The 23,209-nt window shown below is 39.5% G+C and overlaps 3 protein-coding genes across 5 annotated transcripts; 2 read left to right on the top strand and 1 right to left on the bottom strand.

Moving 5' to 3' along the window:
• Positions 1–399: 399 nt before the first annotated feature.
• On the bottom strand, positions 400–4,952 carry LOC135629396 (kinesin-like protein KIN-7F). The gene is made up of 13 exons (XM_065136698.1): positions 4,730–4,952; positions 4,297–4,386; positions 4,119–4,219; positions 3,935–4,048; positions 3,774–3,855; positions 3,634–3,701; positions 3,480–3,545; positions 3,253–3,377; positions 2,819–3,152; positions 2,619–2,723; positions 1,695–2,537; positions 1,042–1,346; positions 400–950 (listed from the first exon to the last, which is right to left on the bottom strand). Exons 1-13 carry the CDS (start codon positions 4,944–4,946, stop codon positions 632–634), a joined length of 2,769 nt encoding a protein of 922 aa, XP_064992770.1. The 5' UTR covers positions 4,947–4,952; the 3' UTR covers positions 400–631.
• A 6,844-nt stretch (positions 4,953–11,796) lies between these two features.
• Positions 11,797–20,313, top strand: LOC135629531 (B-box zinc finger protein 19-like). Of its 2 annotated transcripts, XR_010493266.1 has the most exons (7): positions 11,797–12,042; positions 15,359–15,455; positions 15,542–15,657; positions 15,730–15,960; positions 16,086–16,179; positions 17,481–17,562; positions 20,176–20,313. XR_010493266.1 is itself a non-coding variant. In XM_065137035.1 (5 exons), exons 1-5 carry the CDS (start codon positions 11,950–11,952, stop codon positions 16,167–16,169), a joined length of 621 nt encoding a protein of 206 aa, XP_064993107.1. In that variant the 5' UTR covers positions 11,798–11,949; the 3' UTR covers positions 16,170–16,397. The 2 variants fall into 2 exon arrangements, 1 of the variants encoding a protein (XP_064993107.1); XM_065137035.1 differs by lacking the exons at positions 17,481–17,562; positions 20,176–20,313 and having other exon boundaries at positions 11,798–12,042; positions 16,086–16,397.
• On the top strand, positions 16,563–21,272 carry LOC135629530 (endoglucanase 23-like). 2 transcript variants are annotated; one of them, XM_065137034.1, is made up of 6 exons: positions 16,563–17,562; positions 18,972–19,385; positions 19,478–19,777; positions 20,176–20,337; positions 20,416–20,691; positions 20,764–21,272. In XM_065137034.1, the coding sequence occupies exons 2-6, from the start codon at positions 18,984–18,986 to the stop codon at positions 21,106–21,108; spliced, it is 1,485 nt and encodes a 494-aa protein (XP_064993106.1). In that variant the 5' UTR covers positions 16,563–17,562; positions 18,972–18,983; the 3' UTR covers positions 21,109–21,272. The 2 variants fall into 2 exon arrangements, with proteins under 2 accessions (XP_064993106.1, XP_064993105.1); XM_065137033.1 differs by lacking the exon at positions 16,563–17,562 and having other exon boundaries at positions 18,678–19,385.
• Positions 21,273–23,209: the final 1,937 nt, after the last annotated feature.

The raw sequence follows: 23,209 nt of genomic DNA, 5'->3' as shown, positions 1-23,209 counted from the left end.
TTACTGCTTTTTCTTTGTAGGCATGGAAGAGTCACATTAATGATGAATATTTTCCTTATCAGTTTTTTTTTGGCATTATGAAGTCAATTTCAGTGTCAATATAAGATTGCTTCTTTATGATTAATCTTTGTGTTTGGGATATGATTTTTTTTTTTATATAGTGTGATGTTATTCCAGGTGAAGTTATGTTGAAGCCCATAAAATATTATTATTTGAAGATTTTATTATGAGTGAAACTGTCAGAAGGTCTTATTCATTGAGCCATAGCCCCAACATACTGTGTGCTTTGGGAATTCATGAGACCACTGTGTTGGTGATCCAATATTCATGAGACCAGCATCCAACATTCTCATGCACTCATCGCTTGATCTCGAGAGGATTTATCTGAAACTTGATTCCTGTGCTGAAAGGCTAAATAGAAGAAGTACCAAAGATGACAACAAGCAAGCTGAAAACTGCTTCAGCCTTCGGTCTTTTATCACACGATACGCAGCATTTCTCTCCTTTGATGCATCGCAAAAACTTACATCACTTCTTTGGGGGCAGAATCGACCAAAATAGTCGCAAGAAAAACAAAGAAAAGGTTTTGGTATTAGTCGTCGTCGGCGTCGTCAAGCCATGGCAGATCTGCTCACATGAGGAGGGACTTGCCGTGCATCCAACCGAAGGATCGCTTGTGGGTCTGCTGCGGCGTGAAGCTGAGCTCGAACATCTCCTTCATGGCCTGCCCTCGCTCCGCGAATCCCGTCAGCTTGGCCACGAGCGATGCGCTCTCTGCTACGTGCTCGAGGTCGGTCGCAGTCCACAGGCGTCGAGCCAGCTGCAGCCTCCTCTGCTTCGAGCTCAGAGCAACTCCCCACTTGGCGTAAAGGCTCTCCCTCTCCTCCGGCGACAGCTTCTTCTGCATCTGCTTGCACAGCATCTCTCGCTCCCGACGAAGGCATCTCGAGCTGCCAACAGCAGTTCCACAGTCTCATCGTCTTCCTACTTGAATGCAGGGGGGGGTCGAATCCAGTAGCGTGAGAACATGATCGATCCTACCTCGAAGCAACCAAGTCGCCGGCATTTCCACGAGAGAAGGTGTTTCGCAGGAAGGACAGCCGTCTGCATTCTACTTCCATGTAGAAGGAGTCGGCTGGATCGCCATCGAAGAGGAGGAAGAAGCAAGTTCTGTGGACCAAGGGAACATCGCAAGCATGCCAGAGCTGGATTATCTCCCGTTGCTTCCTCTCGAATTCCAGCGGCCATCGCGAGGGAGACTCCAAGGAACATAGCACTGCGTCCATGCCTACGTTCTCGATGCTCTTCTCAGCTCCATGGCCTTCCGACAGAACCGCTTGAGCCTCCTGAATCATATCGACAAGAAGCCGTATTAACTTGCAGGCAAACATTGACACGATACTTAGTCATTGGCAGGTATTGACCATCGAACATAGAATTTCTATTCGATTTGTATTCCAATCTAACTTCTTGCACTGTTGTTCTTTCGCATCTCATCTACAGATACACAACATGGTTATGTAGTTCTGCCTCTGTCTTTGAGGAACATCGAGTTGACAACGAAGAACTGAAGAAAAGGACATCAAGCTTCTAGTTTGCAGGTATTTTGACTTATGATTAGTCTGTAATATCCTAGCAAAAAATGGACAAGAAGTAACTTCATGCACATATCATTAATATGAGAATATGCCCACCTGATCGGAAGGGAGTTGTTTCTGACGATCATCTTCAGCCAAGAAAGCGGCATTAACATGGTCATCAACCTCTCCGCCTACAGTTTCGGTTTTGGGCATGTCGCTCGAAGTGACTTCTTCTGAGAGTTTCTCGCTTTCAACATCATAATCCGTTGCAGGGAGTCTCCTTTCATCCTCTTCGGGCCTTCCAGGTAACTTCTCTATGAAGATCTTAGGTGGTGTCTTGTTGTCTCGTTCAACATGTTCAAGCCAAGACAAGATTGAGCCGTTCATCAGACTTGCCTTGCAACTTCTACTTCTGGTTAGTATCAGCTCCCTGGAGCTCATTGTCTTTTGCACTGAATTCAATTCTTGAGGACATGGTTTGACAACGTTCTCAGTTGTCTTTGTTTCGATATCTATCGATTGCTCTACTGCAGCTCTCAGGTGTGCATCGCCTTCGGATCCTGGAGCTGGATCCCCAAGTCTGTCGTCGTCGGTCAGTGGCAGCAGATCACTCCCGCTTTCATCATTCAACAAGAGATTGAATTCTTCGCTTCTGGTTGTGCTCAAGGCATGTATCTCAACACACCGAACTTCCTTGCAGTGTTCTTCAGTATCATCATTCCCTTGCTGTTGGATCTGTTCGTGCAGAGTAGGACTGCTGATCGACCTCCGAGGTGGCTCCATCTTATCAGGAAGCTCGATGTGTCGCTTGCTGTGTTCATTGCTTTCTTTTGATACATCAAATCTCGAGGAGTAGAAATCCGGAATTTGGTATGCGATAGCAGATGCAGCAGAAATCGAAAGTGCATCTTCGCATTCACCGCGTGCGTGGGATGCCGATGACTGACTCGAGTCCTCCTGCACAAAGGAAAAGAAACGAAACTTGGAGAACATAGGCAAACTCCATCAGAGAATCGATGACGATCGAAGGATATGCACCCATTGTCTTGAAGATTGCTCATCCACTACAGCATGGAGCAGATCCTCGAGACGAGACTGAGCAAGATCTCTTTGCTGCATCAGCTCCTTTATTTCCCGTTCCATCTAAAGCAAAGAACAATCGGCATTTTCATAGATGTTATGGATAGAATCACACATGAGGTAACATAACACAAATGCAATCAAAAGATTCGATAAACCTTCTTGATCTGGGTATCTTTGTCTCTTAAAGCATCAGAATGGTGTGTGCAGGAAGCTGATCCTGGATACCTCAGTTCATGCTCCAATCTTGCAAGTTCTCTTTGCAGATGCTTCACCAGCGCCTTGTCGGACATCACCACATTGACTTGCGCATTGATGACTACTTGTTTTGCGCAGCTTGCAAATAGGAGGGTGTTTCGCGACTGCTCGATGTGGCTGCGTGCAGGGCTCATCGTGCAGATGATGGCAGTTCTTGCATTTCCACCTAAGAAGGGTTGCAGTATGCGTGTCAGCTTGGAATCTCGATATGGTATATGGCCCGTTCTTCCTTTGCTGCGCAAAGAAAGGAGAAGTGATGATAGATGTTACATGATGCACAAAGAAATGGATTCACAACAGGGAATGAGTCCTTGGAAGAAAGCAATTCGACGACCTTAGTTTGCGGATCACAGTTCCCAGGGTGAGCAAGCTTCGGTTGATATGGCAACCTTCTTTTAGCCGATTACCGGCGGAAGATGCTTGAGACGCTCGTTCACTTCCCGCTAAATCAACAAAATTCTATGTCCAGAAAAGAAGCAGCTCAGCCTCCGATCTGTGCCATTTTCATCTCGAAGTACACTGCAGAAAAGAAAGATTCGATCGATGCAGGAACGGACATACCACAGCAGCCAACAGAGTGCTTGAACTGTCCCTACCCTTCGACTCCCGAGCAGTGCTCTCGATTGTCTGCAATTGTGGCCAAAATAGACTCGGATAAAATGTTTGATTCTTCTAGACATGTATCAGAAGAGTCTAATCATGATCGAAGCCAAACCAGTCTCAGTATCTGATGCGATCGAGAGCTTGTCTCATTCAGCGACGTCTCTTCGACCTGTCGCTGTTCTGTAGAAGAAAACATGGTGGATTAGCGAGCGTGAAACGGTGAATGGAGTGCGGACATTTGTACCACAACACCTGCACAAGTAGAAAGAAGCTCCCTGAGGTGCCATTGATCCCTTGGAGTTTCCTCTGTGAGTTTCTCCACGACAGTCCCTCTCTAAGCAGCACAAGTAGCAGGTTAGCTTTGGTGTATCATTCAAACAGATCGATGGGCACTCATGAGTGCACTTCTCTACCTCTGGATCATCAAGAAGCCTGAGAGGGGAACCATCACTGCTCAGCAGATCTCTCACTGCTTCGTTGTATATCTCCATCGCCGAGAACCTCAAGACGAATTCTCTCTCCTCATGCTGCAGAAAGGGAAAGATTAAACGTGCTGCATCTGAGACACCACGAACTCTGGCGCTAGAGAGTTGATACCTTCTTGATGTAGTCGTATATGTCTTCCATGGTGTACTCAGTAATGCCAGCCATCGTGTATGTCTTTCCGCTGCTTGTCTGTCCATAGGCAAATATACTTGCTGCAATACGCATACGCAGATGGATCGATGGAGTGAGACGAAGTAGGCGAACAATCCAGCGAGTGTTTTGCGCTCACCATTGATTCCGCTGACAACTGAAAGAGCAACTTCTTTGGCTCCTTCATCGTAGACACGTCTCGTGTTGCAGTCACACCCGAATGCTCTGTCTGATCATCCCCGAGCAGTAGAGAGATGAGGACGGGAAGGTGCGGAAGGTCATAATGCAATGAATTGAAAGTGGATTCTGAATGCAAATTCTAAGATGGTTTCTTGAAATTGCCAAAGGAGAACAAGAAATTATCCGGCAGAAGATTTCAAGTTATTGCAGCACAGTTCTCACCTTACTCGAAAAGAAATATAGGGAGAACTCTGTTCTTGACAGAATCTGACAAAAACGAGAGGATTCGCCGAGAGAAAACACTCGACAAGATGAGTCATTTATCGTTTTTATGTACCGATTTCGACCCAGTTAGCATAAATCTCATCCGAAAGACGAATTGCTACACTCACCGAAGGTGTAAGCTGTCGGAAACACCGATCGCTCGGGGAGGCTGTTCTTGAAGACGACGGTGGTGTCGTTGATGCAGTCCCAATCCGAGGGGTCGCTCTTCTCCATCTCCTTAGCGTTCAGTGGCCTCATCCTCACCGAAACCACTATCCTCTCCTCCTTCGCTCCGCCCTCATCCTTCTCCCATCGGGCCATCTCTTCGCCACCGATCGTCCCCATCTCCCCCCTCCCCCTGCAACTTTCTGACACTAATTCAACATGAAGAACACCCGCGTAAAAAGAAGAGGATGGGAAGGCGCTGTTGAGGTTAGGGAGGAGGTCACAGTGCAGGTAGAAGAGATCGATCTACGGAGTCCCCACGGGTGTCCTGTCGTGATACCGATCGCTCGCTGCATGGACCCTGCTGTCGCACTGATATCGACCAATGAGTAGTTGGCATTCCTTAATGGCTGCGACCGATACATTTAATGAGACCATCGACCAAACCTGTGGTTTCCGTTCTCCACGGTGGTCACCGCCACTGCAGCTGTCTCCGTAAAGAGTTTGACAAAGGGCCTTCTTAGGGAAGCGAGAGAGAGCGAGAGAGAGTGGGTGAGGACTGTAGGGGAATTCATGTACGACAACTCGTTTTAGCGAGGAAGATGATAGAACCAAAGAGAAGAATGGGCTCCGAAAGAAGAGATACTATCGTCCGTAATCTAATCTATGTATCTTTGTTACATAGAATTGAGAGAGAGAGAGAGAGACTTTGATTTTTTTTATCCTTATTTGTTTTATTTATTTATTATATTTATTTTTTACATTTTTTATGTCAAATGATAAGCTTCAATGATAGGCATATTAGATGTATTTATTAAATTAAGATATATATATCTATATCTATATGAATATTTAAATTTATTTTTTAAAGGATAAATAACAAAAGTAGAAACATTGCAATGAATAATTAAAGTATGTGTCGAATAAACCAATTAGAATCTTTAAAAACTTTTTTTTTTCATTTTTTCTACAAAACATCTCTCTTTTTTCCTATTGAAAAAGTTATGTTTATAATTTGAGGGGTATTTTGGTATGATTAGATAAATGGAGCAAATTTTGAAAAGAAGGTTAATTTGCTGGAAAAAAAGAGAAAAAATAAGATATAATTCAATTAATTTTGAAATTTAAATATAATTATCTGAATCTCTTTCACATTTCTTTTATTATTATTATTATTTTTGAGGTGTCAGTTTTCTTTGGAAAAAGAAATAAAGAGAAAAAGAAAAAGAAAAGTTGCGAAGCACAGAAGATTTGTCGGTGATTGATTGCGGACGAAGCAGTCCGTCGTCGTCGTCGTCGCACGCATTAGTGAGCGAAAGCGATCCCGAAACATGCTCCTCCGACTCCTCCTTGACACCCGGGAAGAAGACCGGCCTCATCATGAAGAAGAACGAGATGATGGGGTGATCGGGCTCGTCGTACGCGATCATGCACCGAGGTGGAATTCCTGTCTCCCCTCTTCCGTCTGCTGATACTGTGAATTCGGAAGAAGGATGGATGTTGAAGACGTTCTCTTCGTCTTTTTTGTTTTCTTTCCTTTTCTTTTACTCTGCTTTTATATCTTTCTCCATTTGACTCCTAAAAAGGAGAGAGAGAGAGAGAGAGAGAGAGAAAGAAAAAATTGGATAATTCTTAAAAAAATTAGATTTCATCCTTAAATTCAATAAAATTATTTATCAACTAATTTAGTTTAGATCTTTAAAATTTTATTAAATGAGATATGTCATTATTATTATACTAATGTTTAAGGTGTGATATCGCGAGTATATTTTCATGGATCCATCGTATCAATATCGAATAAAAAAACTAAAAATAAAAATTATAATATTTTAATTAAATGGCTATGGGAGGAAAATTTCAATCAAAATCCTAATTAATTCTTTTAATTTTAAAATATGACATCATGAAATTATAATCAAGCATATAACAGTCAGTAATAAGTCATTAAGACATAATAAATAATAATATACTCAAAAAATAAATAAAACTGTATAAGAGATAGAAAATAATATTTTTAATAACTATTGTATAAATTTAATAAAAATCACCTATTACAATTAGCATCATAGTTTTAAGATAAAATATATAAAATAAATAAATAAAAACTACATATAGCACGAATAATTGCAACATATTCTTATGATCACTATTTTTTAAGCTTCCACACAAATATAAATAATAGCTCCTGATTCGCATTCATTGCTCGAACCCAAAGCTTTGAGGTCGAGAATCGAACACTCGGAGAGAGACGACGCATGAGCAGTACAAGAACGATAAGACTTCAACTCTCTGCAAGTGTTATTTGTTGTTGAACTCGTGTTGGTTACTGGTTGGGATAGAGTGTTTTCTTCGGTAAGCCTACTTCTTTGGAGTACTGGAGTTTGCTGGTGAAGTGAAGCGGCAGAAATGGGAAGTGCTGCTGCTGCTGCTGATGATGATGATCATCAGCAAATAAGTAATTGGTTTTGTGAAAGATGGCATAGCACAATGGCTTTTTCCTGTCAAAACAATCAAGAATTGTATGGATAGGAAACAAAATTCTTTGGCCGGTGAATAGTAGTATTTTCCGATTGCACCATCAAGCATGTACACGTATAATTACTTCTCCGTGAAAGGTAGATGTAGTAGAGATATATGTTTTGTTTTTGTTTCATGTACATGAATAATCTATCATAGTAATGAAGAGGCATTGTGTTAACGAATCCTAGTCGAGGTGTTAGCACGGCTCGGTCCAATCCTGAATGCGCAAAGGTATCAAACCGGATGGTTGATTAGTAGAAATGTCCGTTGGGTTGGGTCAAGGTTGAGAATCATCTTAGTCATTGTTGAGTTCTTGCATGCAAGTCGAAGTTGGGAAGGGGTTTTCTCGACTCGACTCCTCCGAAGGTCGAGTAAATATTGAGTGGAGTTTAGGGAATTCAATCGTCCTCTCTTTGATGCCGATTAAGAGATTGGTTTTTATATTTGCGAGCGAGGGTCGATCGTACGTAATCTAATGATGGCAGTCGGCTTGTACCTCCGTGTGAGCTTCGATCGACCCGCACGAATCTATGCCGCACGGCGTCATTCCAAGCTTTTCGGAGCAACTCTGTCCTATTCGACGTTGTCTCATACGGCTTCGGACGATGCGGTGCCATGTCGACGTGATGCACCATCTCAGCCTCGAGGCTTCATGTCAGCGCTGATACGTTTGCCGACTGTGGTCACGAAGACGATACCAAAATATACCCTATTATAGTGAAAGTTAAGTAGACAGGGCAGTGCGTGCTTCAAAGAAATTCTCGTCGTGGATGGGGTGAGAATACGAAGAAGGGAAGGAAGTCCAACATGCCGCAGCAGCCCTCCCGTAAGCAACAACCCAAGACTCCATTAAACTATTCTTCTGATTTCAAAGGTTTGTTGACTCACTCCATTAAACTATTCTTCTGGTTTCACTCGAGAAACAGCCTCGTCATCATCAAGACTTGCCTAAACTTTATCAAGGCAGTAATAGAAGCTGATGATCATTAGCAGCAGCAGCAGCACTTTCCGTTTCTGCCGCTTCACTTCCCCAGCGTTTCTCCAGCATGAAGTAGAAAACACTTTATCCCAACCAGGAACCAACACGAGTGCTGATGATCATTAGCAGCAGCAGCAGCACTTTCCGTTTCTGCCGCTTCACTTCCCCAGCAAACTCCAGCATGAAGTAGAAAACACTTTATCCCAACCAGGAACCAACACGAGTTCAACAACACGAAACACTTACAGAGAGTTGAAGTGTCATCGTTCTTGCACTGCTTATGCTTCTCACTCCGAGTGTTCGATTTGACCGGGCGACCTACTCGAACTCAAAGCTTTGGGTTCGAGCGACGAATGCGAATCAGGAGCTATTATTTATATTTGTGTGGATGCTTCAAAAATAGTGATCATAAGAATATGTTGCAATTATTCGTTTGTTTTTTTAAAAAAGAATGATGCTAGTTGTAATATGTGATTTCTATTAGATTTATAGAATAGTTTATTAAAAATATTATTTCCTCTCTTATGTAATTTTATTTTTTAAATTTTAAATTTTTTTATTATATTTTAATAACTTATTGCTAATGATTAAATATTTGATTAAATCTCATAATGTTATAATTCAAAATTAAAAAAATTGATTAGGATTTAGATTGAAATTAGTCAATAGATTATGTCACAGCCCACAAACTAAGCTCAGTCAACCGAATAAGCCCGACTAGTAGACTAGACCAATTTATATGTTAAGCCCAATTAGTAAGCTAGGCCAACTCATAAGTCAGAGTTCGACCCATAAGCTAAGCCCAATCCGTAGGTCAGACCTCATCCTATAGGTTAGTTCGACCCAATCCAATATGAGCAGTGCACATGCGATAGGCTATGAGTTAAATATGATATAGTACATATGACTAGTACATGCGCTAGCTCAGTGCCCAATGTTATATAGTTTAATCATTGTCCTTATTGTTCACTTAACCCGATCGTGAGAGACCAAGACACTACATTCATTGGGTGATATGTTGAGTATGGATGCCATGTGATGATCAATGTCGAAGCCAACTAAGGCACCTCAGTGGGCATCTGGGGTGTAACTAGCTGCTATAGTGCCGAGATCACTATTGATTGATCTAGTTGAGGAAGTAGGGAAATGACGAACTACATTATCTTAATCAACGTATAAACCTACAAAGTAATATTCGAGAAAAACTCAATCAAGACTACCATGTGGATTGGGGCCCTTACTAACGGAAAGAGTCCAGGATCTTTGAACAAGGGCTAGAAATATCAGTTGTTGTCCACCTTTAATAATGGTGTTATGGGTCGAAGATGTAGCACCTTCCCTCAAGCTCTCGTTAAGTGAGTCGATAAGATGACATATGGGATTAAATCAAAAAAAATAAATAGTAATAAATAGAAATAGTAATGTGATAATTTTAAATAAATAGTAATTGACTTATATACTAATGACATATGGGATTAAATCAAAAAAATATTCTATCTATATCATGGTATATTATTATATATTTTTGTAATGTGATAATTTTCATGTTTCAGCATTATTGGCCAGGGTTCATTCCTCTTATCCACTGTACCACGTGTCAAACCATGATTGAAGTTAATATTTCACCTACGATAATCCAACTCCGGTAAATAGCTGATTTAATCATTGTCATATATAATTTTATTTTCGTGTTAGTCCATGCCATCATTTGGATGCTTTATTAACTAAATCACTCACTCCAATTCATGTTTCACAAACATAGGGTGTTTGTTTTGTATATTAAGCAGAATTTATCAAAGCATTTGATCTTGTCGTCGGATGTTATTGTCTTTAAACATGTTTTAAAACTTCCTAAAACCTTTACCAATAATTTTTTAGATTAATTAAATGATAATCTATCCATCAAAATCTTGCACATCGTAATTTATCATCACGATCTAAGAAAAATCAGTAATGGTTCATGAATATATTACATCTAAATATTTCATCAACAATATAATTCATTTAGGAAATTCCCTCAACCCTTATAATTCTCTAAATAAGATTTTATGATATAAAATCAATCAGATATAAAAAAGATTATATAATCTACATGCTTAATTAAAAAAATTAAAATTTAAAAACTCTACTATTTCTCTCCTTATATAATATCTAGACATTCTTCGAGTACATCTTTAGTCTCATTCGGAAGATTAATTCCTCTCCTTATATGATATGAAGATAATCTTTGAGAGGATGTTTAGTCTCCTTCTAAAGATTGGTTCCTCTCCTTATGTGATACGAAGACAATAGTTAAGAGGAAGATTGATTCCTCTCCTTTCAAAGATTAATTCATCTCCTTATGTGATATGAAGATAATCTTTGAGAGGATGTTTAGTCTCCTTCTAAAGATTGGTTTCTCTCCTTATGTGATACGAAGACAATAGTTAAGAGGATATTTAATCTCCTTCCAAAGATTTATTTCTCTTCTCATGTGATATGAAGATAATCCTTAAGAGAATATTAATAAAATAGATTATTAAAAGTTCCTGAGAATATATATATATATATATATCAATATATGGATAAGGGTTTAAGAAGTGCTATCAACATATGAATATTCCGGATATTGATGTAAACCATAAAAAAATTGATCTAAACCATTTAAGAACTAGATGAATATTGTAATGAATAAAATCCGAATTAATTATAATTTTTTTTAATAATTAGTTATTTTTAATATTTAGTATTTTATATTTTTAAAAATTATATTGAGATCCTTATGTTTATGAAAGTGAAACATTAATATCTTTATAATGTTTTAAAAAAATATTTTTTTAGGATTAAAAATAAAAAATAAAGAAATTTTATTGAATCAATGGGATTAAATATTTTATTTTTATAAATATAAAGATCTTAATATAATTTTTAAAAATATAAAAGATTAAAATACTAAGGATAATTAATTATAAAAAATAATATGTAATTAGCACACAAAATCCTCCTCCCGCCGCTTCCTTCCCGCGACCTCCACCTCATGCGTATCTCGAAGTCGGTTGGATGTCTGCTTGGGCCCCATCAGGGAACCCCTGAGAAGCGGGGCGGGTGCGATGGGAAATCTGTTCCTTCTCGTAACTCGTAGTATCTGGTGGCTGAGAGCCGCTTGATTCCTCCCACGGTATCTCCTGCGTTCGCCCGCGCTCGCCACGTGTCCCGCACCTCAGAAATCCCCTCGAACCTTCTCTTATTTTGCAGCGTAAATGCGCTTTCTTAGTGGGCCTTTTTGTAAGATTGTAACCCAATTAAAAAGTAGAAATTCACATTTTAATTTATACCTTCCTTCTCGCCAAAATCATATATTTCTAATTATTAAAGATTTTATAAAAATTATTAATATAAATATCAATAATATATGAATTATTTATTATTCTCAAAGGGTGTATGTGAAAATATTTGAATGCGGGGGATGCAAATGACATTTCGAGGACGAGGGATATATCTGTAATTTCAGTCCTGTGGGAATGTTCGCAAGTTGGCGTTGGAAGAAGGACGTCCACCAAATAAAGCCGCCGCGGTCGCCACCAAACCATCGTCGGCGGATCCGTTCGTCGTATTCATCGCTCTCTTCGAGGGTCAGGTTGGCGGCGTAGTGGGAGATGGACGCGTGGACGAGCGTGGTGGAAGGGAGATGAGAGGGAGGGCAAGATGCGAACGATCTGCGACGTCTGCGAGAACGCCCCGGCTATCCTGTTCTGTGCCGCCGACGAGGCTGCCCTGTGCCGGCCCTGCGATGAGAAGGTCCTTCCGTTTTGCTCTCCTTTTGTGTGGTGCTGATTCTTTTTGGCATCTTCTGCTTTCTTGATGTTTCGAGTGGTGGACTAGCTGTTCCTTGGCGAACAGGTTTGATGAGACTTTGGTAAGGTTGTAGTTAGGTTGGTATACTTCTTTTAGTTTGTTCTTGGATAGTTGGAGTAGAAGCAAATTGTTAGCAAATCGAAGGCGGTGACGAGTAATTCTTGGTAGGTGTCAATAGATTGAAGCTGCACAGATACACGATTTCCTGGTTGAGTTGGCTAATTCAGTAGAAATTTAGTGCTCAGGAAGTTATTGTTGCTTTAGGTCATCAATTAGATGTTGATTCCCGGAAAGAATAAAAATATTTAATGGACAAAGGAGAGATTGGCTTTATAAATGCATGGCTTGTGATGCAGTGAACCTTCGGCTATTGACTTGGGAGAAGTTTCGTTCCATGTTGGTGGGCGATCCATAAAATGTGGACGGTTTGTCCATGTGCAATGATGACATTCCTTCTTCAACTTGGCTGACTTATCTTTGCTTCACACACCTATTAATTTGAATTAACTGATGCTAAAGAGAATTTAGTTCTTAGATGTTGATGCCCTTTTATCTGTACAAAGGGTTGACTAGGAGAGTGATTGGATATCTTTCTTTTCATTTTTTCTTAGGTAAACGTCACTCATACACACTCCCCATTGCCTCTCTGATACTTTTGTTGGTTTAAGACGTATTTGTGCACGGGGCAATTGTCATACTTATTTAGGCATGAGATATGGCACGACGGAAACATGCAAAAGATTTTTCAAGATTTATGCCTTTCGATAATTGCATATAGACTGGCATGTTATACCTTTGAGATATTCAACCTACCTTACTTTTTTCTCTTTCTTTTTCTTTATTCCGTTTCATTTAGAAATTGAGTAGAAGTTGAGTTTACCCAAAAAAAGGTAAGTCCCGACGTGCCTCGTTTATCTAGAAGTTGTTGATTTACAAGGAAGGTAATCTGAAAAATTAGGCAAGGAGACTCCATCTAGAGCTAACAGAGCCAAAGGATAAATATAATCGCATATTTGGTAGTAAATAAGAAAGAAATTAGAATTTGTGTGTTTTAAAGGCTTAGATGCTTAGGTTTCTGTTGAGAAAACCACTATTCCAAAAGAAACTTCTAGAGCTTTCTAAGCCTCAAACAATATTATATTTTTAATAGCCACATTGACACCAACATGACTCAGAATAAGTCTCTAGAGACGTTCTGATATAAATAAAAAAACGCATAATGGGTGCTTACTAAATAGATTTGACTTGGAGAGGAATGGGAAGAGTTGGATAGGTCCTATGTTGACTCCTACTCCATCTAGAAGTGGGTTGTTCTCCGTGAGCCGTTAGATACTTATCTCCTACTCTAAACAATGGCCCATTGCTCCTTTCCTGATTGGGAGTGCACTGTAATCTGAACATTTTGTTTTTATCTTTGGGATGGCCAAGATTGAACCTCTGTTGAACTGGACTTACCTGAAGCTGTACAAGGCTGGGCTGGCCCATTTGCCCCCCCCTAAGCTGCCCAGTCTAGTTTTCCTTTTTCTTTTTTAGTCCAATCTAGGTTGTTTTAGGCAGGGCAGGCTAGACTATATGATATTCTGATGTAGATCACTATTCTGACTGCCAATTTTAGTGGTTAGCATAGAAAAATTTATCTTACAGTGCCTGCTTCTGGAACCTGAACCCTTGGCTAACATCCTGCAAGTACTAATTAACAAAAGGTGATCTGGGTACGAACTTAATGATCATTACTATGAAATCAGAAAGAAAATGTTTTTCATGATCGAGAATTAGAAGACAACCTTTTGTTTGACTCATTCATACTCCTAGAGAGCAACCTTCACATGTTGGTCCTTGAGTTCTATACAGAAACAACCTTCGTTTCAATTTATGATAGGCATTCAACTACATCACTGGACAGATGAAAGGGGAAAGAAGTAGGATTCTTCAAGTTCCAGTTTATGATGCATCCCTTGTGTTCCAAAATTTGATGCATCCCTCTATCTTGTTAGGAAGGTAATCTGAAAATAAGCATCACAACTACAGTAATGCTTACCACCAAGCCACATGTTGCAATTTGGTCGTCTGATATTCTTTTGATGTCAATTTTGAATTAAATTTTGCTCATCTGTGGCACCACGTATCAAGTTGGTATGGTAACTGCACCAACTTTTGAGATTTGGGTGACAATTGAACTCTTCTGTATAGTAAGATTCTGGTATATATGTTTCTTAAAAATAATTAGCCATGGTTGTGTGTAACGTTCGAGAACTTGTCATTTAGCTTCCTCTGTTTCAAAGATTGGAAAATGAATAAGCAAAACTATGGATTGCCTATCAAACAATGATTTAGTTTAATTCTATTTAAATTGCATCACCGATGACAGCAAATGAAATAATATTTTGATCTTCCTCTTAACCTATCTTTTGTTACATTATAATCACATCATGCAAATTTTATTTTTCTGATTTGTTATTTTTTTGTTTCATTTTCTTCAATTGTGCTATCATATGTATTCCTGCTCTTTAAAAGTTTAAGTTGTATTTAGTAATTTGAGGATTATTTGACTAATTTTTATTGCAATGATTCGGACTAAATTCTTTCACACAATCGCATATCATCTATTAAGTATTGTACCCCTCTTGAACATAAATGCTGGCTCCTTCTCAAATGCAATAACAATGTTACCAAATCATTTAGATAGGGCCAAGGCTGCCTAATCCTTTCAGCTTTCAGTCAACTATCAACCGTAGTACCACCGCTAACTGATTTGCAATATCAACAACTTGTTGACTTGAAAATTTATTGACTTTGCGAAATCATTATTCATTGCGGTGGTAATATCAGTATTGTTGCTGCAATGTCCCAAAAATATGCAACTTCTGACCAGTTTGCATGGATATTGATGCAGGAAAAATGTATCTAAACACAAAACGAGTAGCATCCAACACAAAAAGAGTACCATGGATGCTTAAATTAGAAGATATTTTGGGCTATTACTAATCTGACAGGCTTGTGTTAAAATTTCTTTATTGTTCTCTGACCTGTCTACATGCAATAGTATGTATATCCATGTTGGTAAATGCCTTTGAACATAGACTTATGTATGCATCATGTAAGCATATTCTTATCTATTAATGCCTTTTATGTCATTTCTTTGTTCGTAATTTTGAAAGAAAAAGTTTAGATTATTAGAATTAAAAGAGCTTTACTGGCAACATAGATTTCTTTAAATCTCTTCTATATTGCTTGTAACTTCTCGAAATTTTTAGTTCAGGTTCACATGTGTAACAAACTTGCTAGCCGGCATGTACGAGTAGGACTTGCTGACCCTAGTGAAGTTCCTCATTGTGACATATGTGAAAATGCACCTGGTATGCTTGTTATGATTTCAATGAAGTGTTTTTTTCTTTATACTAACTAACTGGGGATCTAACTTGATCACTTCATATCCATGTAGCCTTCTTTTATTGTGAGACAGATGGAAGTTCCTTATGCTTGCATTGTGATATGGCTGTGCATGTTGGAGGAAAGAGAACCCATAGAAGATATCTATTGCTGAGGCAAAGGGTTGAGGTTAGTCAACAACATTAAGATGGCATGTATATATTTTATCTGAACTTTGATTAGATGCGTTTCTCTATGTAGTTTCCAGGCAATAGATCCAGTCATATGGAAGAGCTTAAAACAAAAGCCAAGGACTTTGATGAACATAGGAGGGATCACAAAATGGTGATGACAGAGAAAATGACTAATCGCAAACTCTCTGCTGATCCTGCCTTAGATGCTACCAACAATCATGATGGCAAAATGGATTCAAATATGATTGATCTCAACACAAGACCTGTTCGAATTCATGAGCAAGCTTCCAATACACAGGTATCAATTGTTTGTCTTCCTTCTTTGGTTGCACATGGCTTAAAATTATAGTCATGATATATATTTTGTTTTGAAAGTTCACTGACTTCATGATTCATTGGATTTTGTTTTTCTGATTGTTAAAGGCTCAGCAAATGGATCTTGCCAGTGATAATAATCATGACGCTCCAGGTGTGGTTCCTACTGGTCCCTTCCAGAACAGTGGGTAGAAGTGATGCAGTATGTTTCGATAATTTGCATATGTAAATTTTGTTTATTATATGTAGCCATTATTTATGTGTGCTCCTGAATGAAAAAGCACCCGCATGCTCAGACTTACTAAGTTACCTATATTACTATCACAATTGCAGTGTAATGCATATCCTGGGTTTCCGGGACTTCTTGTTCCTTGTGTACATTTGAAGTTCTTCAATCTGTATAAATGTCACTTATCATCATTTCACATGTACCACGCAGATTATCTTGCAGGTTTTGGGTTTGGATTTTTTTGAAATTTTCTCTATGCACATTGAATAAATCCATTTTGAAGTTGGGTGAGCTAAGTACATTTTACTTTATGTTCTACATTGTTCTCTCCATTTATGCTTCCAGTTATTGTGCAGGAATTACTAGGAGTGGCTCATGAAAGATTGTAAGTCATCACAGTCAAGTTTGGCATATTGATCACGGAATATTGCTACATTAGTTGTAATAGATATTTCGCATTAACTTTAACTACCATTCATCAAGTTTGGCATCATGCTTAGTTCATATTTGTGTTGGTGTCATCTTAGTATAATGTTTTATGGTCTTAACCAATATTCTTCTAGGAAGATAACTCTTTGGTTTTCATCTTAACATTGTATTTATGATTATGATCTCTGGATTCTCCACAAATTCATAGGAATGATAATGAATTTGCTATCAAACGGACCCAAATCACATCCTTAATTGATTTGCTTATTCTTCCACTGGGCCAACCTCTATCTAATTACTTGAAGTCCTCATGCAGGGTGCCAAATAGCAAACATTTATTAGATCAACTCAGTGGAAATTGATTAAATCAAGTTTGCTGGAATTGCACCTTATCTACCTAAGAACATGGTTTCTGCATTTAGATTTTTGTAGAAAGAATTATTTGGGACTCCTGAAAACTATTGGTAAGATTGCATGTAACACGTGCCTTGTTAGCATTAGATTAACTTCAAATTCCATAAATGATGGTAGTATGCTACTGTAGGAACATTAAATTAAATAATTATATCACAATCTCAGTCTGATTTGACTTTCATAGCTTTTCCCAACTGCATTGCATTTCATTATTGATGCCTTGAAGGAAGGTTTGCCATGAGAATCTCTCAGTAGTCAAAAGAGTATGTATAAGTATCCAAATCATCTTTGTTTTAACTAAGGATATTTTGGACATTATGCTTATTGTTATTGATGCTGTTGGAGTAGTGAAAAGATTTAGACAAATGCATGATATGCTTTCTTCTCCATGCAAAAAACTTTCAGTGCAAGTGTCTCATTTCTTTTGGCAGCATCTCATGCTCTTGGTTTGCACAAGCAAAGCTTTCCATGAATCATAAAGGCATGAAGGAGGCTCAACAGGATGACTGAGAGGTAAGAGAGTGTAACTCTTCCTTTTTCATGGTTAAATATTTACTTCAAATTCTTTCACCCTCTTTCTTCTGTCATCTCCTGCACTTGTTTTTGGCAACAATAAATACCACAGCATGCAAACCTTATTATTTCCACCCACCCTCCCCCAAAAGGATCCAAAGTGAGTCTCCATAGCCAAACTTTTTGTTGGAAATTATTGTGTGCACAAGATAAATGTCATGTATGGGTTGACTTGGACCCACATTGTTGTTGAAAACCACATGAAGCAACTTCTGTTTCAACTTTATTTTCCAATAGAAGTCAATGACCCTCAAACTAGTCCATTGCTTGACCAACAACTGCAACAGTTTCTTGTCCATTGATGCTCTAATTAATGATGTTTGATCCAAAGAACTAGGAAAATAGGATGGCTCATTTGTCTTAGTTTTGACTCTATAAGAAGTTTTATTTAGATACATAAAGAACTCAAGTTTGGCTGGCTGGCTGTATAATCTGTAAAGAAAGACTTAAAAGCACGCTTACTAAAGTTTAGAGTGAAACACAAGCATTAAATTAGTGACTTGTGCCCACTGGTTTGCTACTCTTTTTTGTTGTTGTGGAGTCATTGTCTTAACCATGAACGAGGAAGGGAGATAGAGAGAGAGAGAGAGAGAGAGAGAGAGAGAGAGAGAGAGAGGCTGAAAAGCTTCTCATATGATTCCTCATATATCTTTGGTGGTGACATGAGCTACTGTAACTGAGCCAAAAGGGAGAAGCTCTTGGCTCGTCTTCAAAAGCTCATGAGATGACTTGTGCACTACTAAAGTTCGAGTTCTGAAAGCTGCTGGATTCCCAATCTGGACCTAAAGCAACCCCAAGTTAGATGGTGGTTTATGGACCCTTCTGTGTCCTCTTCATCTGCTGCACGAGTCCAGAAACAATTCCATCATAAAGTGTGGCAAAGCTTTTGCCTCTTCAGATACTGCAAATCATATGTATCACTGCATGTCTACCTTTTTTGATCTCAACATGAATCATATTCAACAGTGCACAAGAAAGAGCTCCATTGTGAACCATAACAGTGAACCTGTGAACCCAACAACCTCCTTCCACAATATACATGTCGACAAGCAAATATGCTGTGGACCAAAGCTAAGTTTGCCTCCACCCTTTTGGCTTTTGCTCACTTTATTAGCTCTCTACCATGGGCAATGGTGCCCTCTCTCCCACTAGCTTGTGGCCTCTCATGCCAATGGATGCATGCATGTGATCAGCTGACAACTCCAGTCCTTTCTGCTAACTCTCTCTTCTCTCTCTTTTCCTCCCGTGATCTTCCTGTGTCAACTTATTCCCCTTGTATAAATGTTGGGAGTTATCCTCGCAAGGCGCCAACACGCATGAATCACTACTTGGATCTCTTCCTCACCCAGTTTGTAGCAGTCATGAAACCCTTCTTGCTTCCACTCCTGCTGCTGCTTGCTCTGCCATTGCCATTGGCGAGAAGCCATGACTACCACGACGCATTGGCCAAATCCATTCTGTTCTTTGAAGGCCAGAGGTCCGGCAAGCTGCCGGCGGACCAGCGCGCCGTGTGGCGCGGCGACTCGGCCTTGTTGGACGGGTCCGAGGTCGGAGTCGACCTCACCGGAGGGTACTACGACGCCGGGGACAACGTCAAGTTCGGCTTCCCCATGGCCTTCACCACCACGATGCTGTCGTGGAGCGTCATCGAGTTCGGCGACTGCATGCCGGCTGACGAGCTCCGCAACGCCGCGGCGGCCATCCGATGGGCCACGGATTACCTCCTCAAGACCGTCTCCCACCCCGGCATCGTCTTCGTTCAGGTCATCCCTCACCCTCACCTCTACTAATACCGCTACCAGCGGTGGTTTGCCTTGGTTTTGGACCTCAGTGGACTTAGTGGAGTTTACAGTAGGTGGGGAACCCTATAAGCGACCACAACTGCTGGGAGCGGCCGGAGGACATGGACACGGCGCGGACGGTGTACTACGTGAGCGCGGACCGGCCGGGGTCCGAGGTGGCTGGCGAGACGGCGGCCGCATTGGCGGCGGCGTCGATGGTGTTCCGCCAGACCGACTCGGCCTACTCGCGGAAGCTGCTGAAGAATGCAATGAGGGTGTTCGACTTCGCCGACACCCACAAGGGTGCTTACAGTGACGACCCCGGGCTCAAAGCTGGGGTGTGCCCCTTCTACTGTGATTTCGATGGATACCAGGCAAGTTCCTACTCTCTCTCTCTCTCTCTCTCTCTCCGAGCACTCCATTGTGCCATCGGTGGAGTTTCTTTAAGACCCAATAGTAAAACAGGACCTCCGACTGCGAAGAGCATGATGAGTTCTCTTTTGTCTATGGTGGAATGACAGAAGTCCATGAATCTAGCAAATATGATGACTGAAGCAGTATGCAACTTAAGGCATTACGAGAATCCCACAATCATCATGTGCAATCTACCATAGTACTTCAAGATCTATTAATTGCTTTGATCTCATCATGGGGCCCTTCGATGCTGTCTTGTATATACATGCATCTCCTGTCTACAGATGACAGAATGAATACATCTTGAGATGTACATGCATCATACGCATTCACTTCACAAACTTGGAACTATTCTCAGGATGAGTTACTGTGGGGAGCAGCATGGCTCAGAAGGGCCTCAAGAAACGATTCCTTCCTCAATTACATCCAAAACAATGGCAAAACTCTTGGAGCAGATGACAACATCAATGAGTTCGGATGGGACAACAAGCATGCCGGCCTCAATGTCCTCATCTCCAAGGTGCTACAGTGTCCGATACCATTAACATCTCCTGCACTCACTCATGCTCCTTTGTCACTGTTGTGATGATGTCTGCAGGAGTTCATGGAAGGACAAGTGCTCTCGCTGGAGTCCTACAAAGAGTTTGCCGACAGCTTTATGTGCACACTGATACCGGAGTCTTTCTCCTCACACATCCAATACACTCCTGGTGGGCTCATCTACAAGCCCGGAGGCAGCAACATGCAGCATGTGACCTCCATCTCTTTCCTCCTCCTCGCCTACGCCAAGTACCTCGCCAAGTCTTCACAGACTGTGAACTGTGGCAGCATCCAGGTTGCTCCATCGTCTCTTCAGCTTCAAGCCAAGAAGCAGGTACCCAAACTGGATGCTCTTCTATACCTGTCTTGTCTGCAACACCGAGATCACCTTACCTCTTTGTGCCAGATTGATTACGTGCTGGGGGACAATCCAATGAACATGTCGTACATGGTTGGATATGGAGATCGATATCCGCAGCGAGTTCACCACCGAGGTTCTTCGTTGCCGTCAATCTCCAGCCATCCCAGGTTCATTGCATGCAAGGACGGCACAGATTACTACAGGTCTCCGAACCCTAACATCAACCCTCACGTCGGAGCGGTGGTCGGCGGCCCGTCCGACGACGACGTCTACGAAGATGACCGTGCGGATTTCCGCAAATCGGAGCCTACTACCTATATCAACGCTCCGTTGGTTGGCGCTCTGGCCTACTTTGTGGCGAACCCTAATGCAGGCCTTGTTCTTAGGTAGTGGCATGCATGGGGAGTTCCAAGTGTACATGAAACAGCGAGTAACTAAAGAAAGGAAACAAAAGAAAAAGAGTGCCATGGGATTTTATTCATCGCAAACCAAAGAGTTATATGCATTTAGCTCAAAAGTTTTTCCTTGAATGACATGTTCCTTTTTCACATCAATTAAGGGGATTACAGTTCAAGTTCCAACCTAAGTTCCACAAATCTAAGTTCCAACTTTTCAATCCATTTGACTTGTACTGTACCACAATAATATTGTAATGTTCAAACTATTCAAGGTTGCTACGTGAATCTTTTATCCTCGTTGTATTCGGTCATATCCTAAGTTAAACTACAAGTATTTATATATAAATTTTAGGCAAAATCGTCATCGACATCTGAGTTTACCCAACGTAGTCTAGCCCCGAGATCACAAGTGTGTCCAAGGTGGAATGTTAAGTTTCCGATGTGCTATCTAAGACCGATGTCAAAAGAAATTTACTAACATAATCCATTTGACGTTTAAGTTAGAGACTTAGGGTTTTTCTTAGAAAGAAAGCCCTCTAGCGTAGCGTTGAGGATTAACTTTTATGTTTGACTTTGGAATGAATAATTTATAATTGTCTTAACATTGACGTTTTGTCCAAATAGACGACAAGGGGAAGATAGTCCTAAACAGCTTGTCTTTTGTCCATGTGGATAGATGGGTAGAGGATGATCTAAATCTTTTTCTTTCGTAATAGCTTTCACACGATGAATTGAATGATGATTTGCTATTAATATATTTCATATATTTCTTTATCTTCTATAACTATAAATAGCATTATTGTAGTTTTTTCACCAAAATTACAATATATAAAAATACAAATGAACATTTTTAGCAGAACTTTTTAACATGCTTAGAACTGCTAGGAATGCACAAATTCAATCAAGAGACTAAACATATCAGAAACTTGAATGCAAGAATTTAAACTGTTTTGGATTTTTTTTTCTCTCTCTTCTGAACACCCAAATTCTCTTGAGAGAATCATAATTAGTTCTTTGGCATTCTTTTCATTGCACACAATAAAAAAATATCACTCAGATTTGGCACCTTATGATAAACAGCAGTGCTTGCTGCACCCATTTTTCCAAAAAGAGTAAAATGTTCTAAAGAAAATAGTAATCAAAGGAGTCATCACATAATTATGGGCAATTTTTTTTCTAAAAATTCTTTTCTATTTCTCTTTTCTACTGCTAACTATATTTAGGCAATTATCTAAATATAACTTTGGGCAATTGCCTCATGATCATACTTATGATTCTTTTCTTTGGCTTCAAGATTTGCTAATTAAGTACATTCTCAACTATACTGGAGATTTGTTTTTATTAGGATGAATTCTGAGAAAAATATTTTTTTTGTTTTTCCTAAATGGTACCATTTTTCATATTTTTCAAATAGTATCCCTATTTGTCATGATTCCTGAAAATGCATTGCATGCATCTATCTACAAAGGTAATTAGAATAAATATGATCCATAGGATGAATCGGTTCAATCCCCTCATGTATAAATTTTATAGTGTTTTTGACACTTCCATCAAAACACTATAATTGAAATCCAATTCAAGCTAATTTATATTAAAAAATAACATTTCAAATAGGTATCTCTATTGATTTAGGAATAAGAACAGCTAAATAGTATTTTTTTTTAATGTTATTTAATATTTTTGAATAGATTTACAATGTCTTAGTAAAAAAGTCTATTGAAAGATATTGTAACTGAGCAATTAGAAAGATTCAACCGAGCCATAAGGTAACTATTAAGTTGTCTTGTTGGCCATTTCAAGATTATGATAAATATGGGTGATATTTCAAAAATATGAAAAATAAAATACACAACTTAGAACATCTTTCTATTACAAATAATAAGATTATCCGTAATTATAGAAAATAATATTTTTTTTCATCAATATATTTCTAAGTGACATTTTCCGACAATATATTATTATTTATAGCCACAATATTATTTTATTATTTAATAAAAAAATATTTTATTATTTATAGCCACAATATATTATTACGACCTCTTCTTTACTATTGACAACCCATTTAAAAATATCATTTTATTATTTATAGTCAC

This window comes from Musa acuminata, chromosome BXJ3-1, assembly GCF_036884655.1.
Source record: "Musa acuminata AAA Group cultivar baxijiao chromosome BXJ3-1, Cavendish_Baxijiao_AAA, whole genome shotgun sequence".
In the NCBI taxonomy this organism is placed as follows: domain Eukaryota; kingdom Viridiplantae; phylum Streptophyta; class Magnoliopsida; order Zingiberales; family Musaceae; genus Musa; species Musa acuminata.
This window is presented reverse-complemented; position numbering and strand designations above follow the sequence as displayed.

Bases quoted from the DNA above. Each gene is read 5' to 3' on its own strand.
- LOC135629396 (XM_065136698.1), bottom strand. From the start codon at position 4,946: ATGGGGACGATCGGTGGCGAAGAGATGGCCCGATGGGAGAAGGATGAG. The intron at 3,153-3,252 runs GTCGTCGAATTG...TTCTTTGCGCAG, and splicing joins ACTGTGATCCGCAAACTAAG to CAAAGGAAGAACGGGCCATA. The intron at 2,538-2,618 runs GTGCATATCCTT...TCCTTTGTGCAG, and splicing joins AGCAATCTTCAAGACAATGG to GAGGACTCGAGTCAGTCATC.
- LOC135629531 (XM_065137035.1), top strand. From the start codon at position 11,950: ATGCGAACGATCTGCGACGTCTGCGAGAACGCCCCGGCTATCCTGTTC. The intron at 12,043-15,358 runs GTCCTTCCGTTT...TTTTTAGTTCAG, and splicing joins GCCGGCCCTGCGATGAGAAG to GTTCACATGTGTAACAAACT. The intron at 15,961-16,085 runs GTATCAATTGTT...TGATTGTTAAAG, and splicing joins AGCAAGCTTCCAATACACAG to GCTCAGCAAATGGATCTTGC.
- LOC135629530 (XM_065137033.1), top strand. From the start codon at position 18,678: ATGCTGTGGACCAAAGCTAAGTTTGCCTCCACCCTTTTGGCTTTTGCT. The intron at 20,338-20,415 runs GTGCTACAGTGT...TGATGTCTGCAG, and splicing joins TCAATGTCCTCATCTCCAAG to GAGTTCATGGAAGGACAAGT. The intron at 20,692-20,763 runs GTACCCAAACTG...TCTTTGTGCCAG, and splicing joins AGCTTCAAGCCAAGAAGCAG to ATTGATTACGTGCTGGGGGA.